At 35.1% G+C, this 7,859-nt stretch overlaps 2 protein-coding genes across 3 annotated transcripts; both read right to left on the bottom strand.

The window, feature by feature from the left end:
* Positions 1,746 to 3,534, bottom strand: LOC104780712 (farnesol kinase, chloroplastic-like). Its single transcript, XM_010505232.1, has 5 exons — positions 3,099 to 3,534; positions 2,915 to 2,982; positions 2,696 to 2,827; positions 2,436 to 2,551; positions 1,746 to 2,355 (listed from the first exon to the last, which is right to left on the bottom strand). The coding sequence occupies exons 1-5, from the start codon at positions 3,216 to 3,218 to the stop codon at positions 2,063 to 2,065; spliced, it is 729 nt and encodes a 242-aa protein (XP_010503534.1). The 5' UTR covers positions 3,219 to 3,534; the 3' UTR covers positions 1,746 to 2,062.
* Positions 3,372 to 7,236, bottom strand: LOC104780713 (flap endonuclease GEN-like 2). 2 transcript variants are annotated; one of them, XM_010505233.2, is made up of 14 exons: positions 7,128 to 7,236; positions 6,876 to 7,033; positions 6,570 to 6,631; positions 6,355 to 6,482; positions 6,147 to 6,198; positions 5,979 to 6,051; positions 5,808 to 5,881; positions 5,402 to 5,461; positions 5,117 to 5,279; positions 4,883 to 4,982; positions 4,571 to 4,653; positions 4,356 to 4,456; positions 3,993 to 4,120; positions 3,372 to 3,542 (listed from the first exon to the last, which is right to left on the bottom strand). In XM_010505233.2, exons 1-14 carry the CDS (start codon positions 7,193 to 7,195, stop codon positions 3,392 to 3,394), a joined length of 1,401 nt encoding a protein of 466 aa, XP_010503535.1. In that variant the 5' UTR covers positions 7,196 to 7,236; the 3' UTR covers positions 3,372 to 3,391. The 2 variants fall into 2 exon arrangements, with proteins under 2 accessions (XP_010503535.1, XP_010503536.1); XM_010505234.2 differs by lacking the exon at positions 7,128 to 7,236 and having other exon boundaries at positions 6,355 to 6,486; positions 6,876 to 6,898.

Genomic DNA, 7,859 nt, shown 5'->3' with positions numbered 1-7,859 from the left:
ATACACATTTTAATAACAGTTTGTCACAGAGTAAAACTAACAAGCATCCTTTTTGTAAAATCCACCGACAATTTTGACAGAACAAAATTCTATCAAAGCATTATGTTGTCATGAAACAGAAAAAAAAAATAGCAAACTTGTGTAATCCTTCAATTCAATTGAAGTGGCTTAATTAATATATTATTCTGCTGAGCTTAAGAAAATAATTATAACAGTTAAATTAAAACTAGAACTAGTCAATTTTGTGATCTTTTAATATAACTCATTCCTAACATTATTCTGTTTTCGTCAACCACTTTTTATCGAGTTTTTTTTTTTTTTTGAATTGTGTAAAAATAGAAGAAGTGTTATTAACTATCTTGCAAATCATTTGTAGATTTTTGGTCCGTTAGAGCTATCACTTCGTGTAATTTTAAAAATAAAATTAAGTACTAAAGCTTTATTAACATATAGTTATAGACTTATAGCTATGGTTTACGTATGTCTATTGTGAAATATAAATTATCATTGAAGGATTCAAGGATCTATCGTCGAATATAATTTGTTATATGCATTAACAAGAAAAAAAAATCATTATTGAAGACATAAAACAAGTATTTGTTTGGAGTCAACTCTTTGCCTCCATTTGCGGATAGAAATTGACAAAAATATCAAATTGTGATTGTAAAAGGTTTATAATTTTGGTTTTGTTCTTCTCGATCAAAGAAAGTTTAATTGAAAGAGAAGTGGTTCTATTTTTTTTGAAAATAATATTAAATTAGATTCAAAGAAAATAGCGTTTTTGCATCATTTGCAACATTAGTTTGAATGGGAAAGCAGATTAGTCTTTAAAAAGAGACCAGAAAAATTGATGGGATTTGTTGAGAAGCAAGCCAAAGAAGGAGATCGTATGCGTATCTCCCATCACCAACGAACTGCAGGGTTCACAACTTGTTCCTCATATGCCGAAACAAGCTGTTATATACTCCATTCGTTTCAAAATATAAGATGTTTTAGTGAAACATGTAGATTAAGAAATTACTATTTAAAAATATTTAACCAATCATAAACAAGACTGCATAATAGAAAATATTAAACTAATCTAAAAATAGTATAAAAACTTAAAAACATCTTATATTATAAAACAAAAAAAGTTTTTCTAAAATATCTTATATTATAAAAAAAGGATTATGAAAGTGACAAAACATATACTATAGTTTGCTTAAACTTATAAATAAGCTCGCCTACCAGGCTTATGTAATCCCACGTTGCGCAAAGTAATTTTTAGTCAACAATTTATTAAAAATTCGTGAACCAATCACGAGTTTTCTCATTTCTATTTCATTTTTGTTTGTTGTCTACCAAACAAGTTTTTTTTTTTTTAATATTTGAATTTTCGATTATATAACATAGTCATTTGTAGAGATGTTTTCTTTTTCTTTTCTGATTATTCATAATTGTGATCAACAACGCTTTCTTTTTGTACATGTTTTAATAGAAGAGTCTCTGATTCTGATTATTCACAATTGTGATCAACAACAACTAATTAGTAATATACACCTCTCCAAAAATCAATTATTGACCTTTAACAAAAGATATATATATATATATATATATATATTTTTTGACAAGTGTCTTCCTTGGAAAGAGTCTCTCATTTTAGTGGTACATTTTGATTTGTCATCATGCATGCATATAAAAAGAATTGTTCACTGGTGATGTATGTATGCATCCAGTTGAAACCTTCCTATCATTTTTTAATCACATTGCAGAAAAAAATGATGTGCTCTTTTTTTGGTCGTCAAAGCTCCATGGAAACTTTCTTCTAGAGAGAGCTAGAAAGCTCCATATGTATTAGTCATATTTCTCACTAATGGATAGAACATTACAACATTGTACCTAGCAGCTGAAAATTACGATCCATAGACAACAACAATATGAGATTATTCACTAATACGTACATATACAAGAAGAAGATGGGGATTCTGAATGCAGCAATTTTACCTCCACACCACAGGGCAATCAAGCTTCGACCCTTTATTTTTATTTGATGATACAGAAGAACAAAGAGAGGAGGGTACTATTAGAAGAGTAGAATACCGACCAATGCAGAGGTTAAGGAGATGGTGAGATTGTCGTCAATTTGGGTGCTTATGGGGAGTGATTCCACAAGAGCTGATGCTATAGAGATGACGGCAAACCGTAGAATCATTCCCACGCTAACCTCGATGTAACCAAATGAAGCAAAGTAGTACATATACCCAACAGAAGCTAAGAACCCGGCGGTGACCATTCCAATGCTACCAGCAAATGATTTGTTTCTGTTGTAAGGAAGCCTCACTGTTCCAAGCCGCCTCCCCACTATGTCAGCCATACCTTTTAACACAGCGTGTATAAAGATTCATCATTCAATCGATTATTGTATCAAATAACCAAAGCTAACTGTATGTACGTACCATCTCCTGCGCAAAGGTTACATATTACAGCAATCGAGATTGGGGATGTTTTCCAAAAGACGATACAGGCCAATGTGATGGACAGTGCATAATAAAGAGGTCCTTTAAGTAGTTCCCTGGTGCAGAGAGCAGCTATAGACACTTTGTGAAGTGATACAAAGCAATAAGAACTGAGTCTTGATCATAGAAACTAAGATAGCTAAGAGATAGTTAAAGATTCAAATACTAAGGCATGTATGTGATGTCTCTGATTGAGGTACCTGCGATCTCCATGTCTGCTCATAGACTTGATGGTTCCTTCGTCGTGGTACACTCCAAGGCCTAGCAATAGCATCCTTATTATATTGAGTCCAGTTACAATAGATGCAAAAAGCGCTCCTTGGATTCCTGAACTGAAATAATCAAAGAGTATTTGGATTTTAACTGGTGAAAGCTGAAATTGGTCCTATCAAAATCGACACTTTTCATTCCGTTATTACCTGAACAGAGGCCAGCAAAGTAGAAACACCAGCCCAATATTTATATGCACAAACTTCCGTATGAGTTTCTGAAACCGAAAAAGAAAAAAAAAAAAAAAACACAAAAGTCAACCGCAGATGCTAAACCAAAGGAATCGACGTACGACGGCGTATGTATGTATGTGAAATGGAGATAAGGATGGACCTGGTCGAAGATGCCGCCGCGTTTGCCAATCTCACCCCAGAAACTGAGGCACGAGAAGGTGATTATGCCGAAGATCCCACACGCGCTTATATCCGATAAAACCGTATTTTTAGGAAACATCACGGCTGGTTAGCGAGTGAAGAAGAAAGACCTGCTACGAGAAACCTAGAGCGTGGATCTAATCTAAGACTGACTAGTCGGTGGGGATTCGAACAGTGGTGGAATCGGAGAAAAGGAGGAGATGAAATGAAAGAGCAGAGCTTAATACAAAGAATAAAAAGATTAAAGAAGTCTCATAACATTATTCTTATACAATGCCTGAGTTCGGCAAGAGAAGAAGATTTGGTCGGTGAACTACTTTCCTTCTGCTTTTGTTTCGGCTTTGGTTTCTTCTTCTTTGCTGCCAGTTTCTCCTTGAACTCTATGATCTTCTCAGGACAAGCCCTGAAAAGAAACAAGTCGGATAAATATGCATAACCAGAACGAGAACAGTATTTCAGCGAACACGAACATAAAACTGAACCAAATTTGGTGTTATGTGTCACATAAACCGAAGCTATTTGCCTGCATAAGTAGATCTAGTACTAAGTTTTGTTTTGACGTTCCATATTCAGTATTTGCAGCGTTCTGGAAACCAAACTATTACTCTTTTATGAAGTTTCTATTGCCAAGCCAAACTACTTCAGACACTATTTCAGTTACTGATTCATAGTGCGTTATGTCTTTGCATTAAAGACCATACAACACAGGTTTAGTCAATGTCAATCACTTGAGCTAGATCGATGTTTTGTCAATGTCAATCACTTGAGCTAGATCGATGTTTAGATCTCTCGTAAACTTTATTCCCAGTCTTGAGTAAATGAGTGAAGGTCATGCTATGATCATTATCGTTACCTTTCTACAAGATCTGCAGGAACAATGGACGTCTCTAACCCTTCTAGATCATTCCATGAGACTTCAAAACATTCTCGTCCCTGTACTTTGCGAGTCTTTATGATTTCAGACACCGGACACTTCTCTGGCTGCAAGAGAATTTTTTCTCACAAGAGTTAAACAAAATCCAGTTAACTTCCAACTGATTTATGCAAGGGAAAACCAGTTAACTTTTAAGCTGCTGGTATCTCCAAACTCAAAACAAAAACAAAAGTTTCATATTTACCAATATCATAACCTTCTATGAGCAGTATATAGATTTTATGAATTCATGTTTTGGAGTAAATCTAACGTAAAACCCGCCTGAGAGGGGGAGAGAGGTACCTTATGGAGAGGAAGATTAACTTCAACCTCAGTTGTTTTTGATTGCAAAATAGCGAACCTTCTCAGATTTCTTTCAGCAACTTTAGGAAGTATGTATTCATCTAAAATGAAACATAGTGAAAAAGAAGAAACGCTAGTTTCACAATTGGTTTTGTACAATGTCAGCAAATGCAACCTACAAGGAATAAGAAATATGTAAAAATCCAAAGTAATACCTTTTTTCTCTGGGGGCCACTCAAAGAACTGGTGGCATATCTCCTGAAGCTTGGTGCGTTGGAAAGAGAATTCAGCTAGGGCCCTGAAAGAACAGTATAAAAATTATATCACTTCCTTCATCCGAAATCTGTATAGAAATTCAACTATTTTTCCAAGTGCACTAATCTCAAGGCTTTTAACAGATATTCCTGTTATAAGCTTGTTGCTACAAAAGATGGGTATATGTACTTGCCAGCTCTAAGAATAGATACAATATGGAGCAGAATTATCATCACAGGACTGACAACAAAGAAATGGAAAGAAATATTAACCTGGAAACTGTATTAGAGTCTGCTTGGTGGCACTTGGGGTTCATGAACGCATCGATCACCTGCTTGATCTGTTCCAGTCCTTCTGGTTCACTATTTTTTCCTACAACAAATTGAAATTACGGAAAGAGATTTTTAATGATAAAAGACATTCTGTTTGGGTAACCACCAAAATCAACTAAGTGAATAAGCCAAGCATGTTATCACAAAACACAAAGAAGTTGTTGCTTTCAATACCATTCATAACCACCAAAGGTAAGGTCCCTTTTTTACTGCACACAGAAGGCTTAACTTGCTTCTTAGACTTTTTAGGTTTTTCCGCAAAGGCAAGTCCTTCCGATGCAACTTTTTGAAGAATAACATTTTCTCCAATCGACTTAACAAGCTCACAAGCTCTCTCCTGTACATAGAAGAACTTGTTTATAAGTCTTTTGATTCCAACTATTGATAAACACACAGGAAGTAGCATAATATACAACCCCGATAGATGGAGGTTTACAAAAGCTTGAGTCATGAACACACCTGACGAAGACCACGAACTCCCTGAGAGTAGTCACTGCCAAGCAAAAGCGCTAGAGCTATCTGGAACATCACCCAAGAAAACATTGTAAGAATAACCTTACCATTTGATGGAACATATCTAAGATCTCAAAGTTCTTTAACGTATGGAATAATAGTCAACAGAGAGTTCTTGTCTACTGATGCAACTAAAGGAATTGAGCCCTTAAAGCTACAACATTTCAGTGGAACCATTCATACGCTTAGTCCTATCTATCTCGCCTAAGTTTATCGAGAAAACATTATAGGCTGGAATATCAGAGGCGTCATGCTTCTACCAATCAAATCATTTTATAATAACATGGTGCAGCTTCGAAAGATCAGGGTTAAGTATATAAAGCTAATCACTTAAAGAGTCTCGTTAAGTTACCAATGAGTTCTGACCAAGCCCAAGCTTTTTCTTGATGTCATCCATATCATAGCAAACAACATAACCTCCGTCACCTAGTTCATTGGCAGATTAATTAGGCCATAAAATACAATCAACCATTATCAGATAGTAAAAGAAACCAACAGGGCTAAAGTGTCTCTCTCCACTCACCAAGACATATTTCCCTGTATACAGTCTTTGCACCAAAAAGGAAGATATCTGAATCAGAGCTAAAACAGGCGTCCTATGGATTTTCAAGAAAACCATAAGTTGTTATTGAATATTGTGTTAACAGCATGAAGAACAAGAAACTGATTAAAGCTGAAAAATGTGTCTTACACATAAGGATTCTGAATTTAGAAGAGCGCATTGTGCCTCAGCTTCCTCAATCCTGCATTTGAAGGGAAAACAATATGGTCAAACAAGAAACTAGAGCATAGATGCTTAAGTGTCCATGTTTACAGTTGCAAACCCTCTCACAAGTAGAGCAAAATACTCAAACCATAGGTCACATTGTCAATCTAGGCGAACAGTCTTGGAAAGTTACCCGTCTAAACACAGTATTCCCAGTGTTGATGCAATAACTTTAGCCTCTTTTATGATGCAGGAGAACTCGGACCCCATATTTCTTTTGAGTGAAGTCTCTTTCCCAGGTTCAACGCCATCATCAGCGACCTGGCTGAACCAATAAAGCATTAAATCGAAACATAATCTGAGAAACTTAGCCATCATATGCAATGATAAAATTTGACATCATTGTACCTCGAATCTTGCTTTCAACCGACGCCTATAAGTTGGCACTTTTATTCCAGGAATTGCACCATCTACAATTACAATCCACATTGCAACAAATCAAGTATATGATCAAATACCATTAAAAAAAAATCAAATCTTTAGAAACAAATTATGAATAACTCAGAACAGATTTGATCACTCATGCCTTCTGCTACAACTATTCTCAATGAAAACGATACAAACCCACCAGCCAAAGGAAAAAAAATTGAGCTACAAACAAAATCCCAGATTGGCTAATCTGATTTCAATTTTACAACAGGAGGGTAGAATTACCTGAGACTAAAATGATGGAGCAGTTTAGGGCAATTAGGGCTCGGAGACGGTGAAAGAGTCCTCGAAGATAAACTTTTTCTTTGGTGGCGCAATAAGATTTGTTAACTTTATGCAACTCCACCATCCAACAAGAGAGATCTACGCATACCCTTTTGTTTCTACAGCGATTAGATCTCGTCAAGACTTGGTCTTTTTAAAAAAAAAAAAAACCCAGAAAGTTAAAGAGAAATTGAGATGAAGCGATAAACTCACTGAAGATGATCGAGTGGGAAAGTCTTCTTACAAGGCTCCAAAACATCCCACAGATACTTCACGCCCATAGCTTCTTCACCTTCGAGAGAGAGAGAGAGCGAGAGGGGCGGAAAGAGGGAAGAATGTAATCTGATATTTGAATTTGAAAATGTGGATCAATAATAATTTCAACCGATCGGTTTGAAGGTTCCAAACCGAAACTAACCAGTTGTCGATTTAAATCCAAAATTTCTTCAGAGACCAAAATTCAAACCGTCTTTACTGAATTGTACGGTTCACTTCGGTTTGACAACTTCATTTCAACAATAATGCCCAAACCTTCATATCCGCAATCTGTTTTTTTTTTTTGCGCAAAATCCGCAATCTGTTAATTAAGAAGACACGTTATAAAATATAACACCTTAATATAGATAACAGATATTGCCATTATTTCTTAGTGAAAAAAAAAACAATAAATTGTAAAAGGTAAAATAGTTATTTTTGTTGGTTTAATTCGGTAAAACCTGCCACTTAGGTTAATAGTTTGATAATTCTATAATGCTATTTACCATTTTGTATTTTGTAAACATATTTAATGTCATGTGACTATCTACTCAGAACTCCATAACACAATAACCATTTTTTTTAATCGAATCACCAGGACAACTTTTTGGTTGAATTTTTTTTTTTTTTTGCTATCGTTTAGAATTTTCAGTTTTTTTTGTTGATAAAACGAATATCAGAAATCTTCAT

This window comes from Camelina sativa, chromosome 4, assembly GCF_000633955.1.
Source record: "Camelina sativa cultivar DH55 chromosome 4, Cs, whole genome shotgun sequence".
In the NCBI taxonomy this organism is placed as follows: domain Eukaryota; kingdom Viridiplantae; phylum Streptophyta; class Magnoliopsida; order Brassicales; family Brassicaceae; genus Camelina; species Camelina sativa.
Note: the sequence above shows the minus strand (reverse complement) of the source record. Positions and strands in the feature narration are given on the sequence as shown.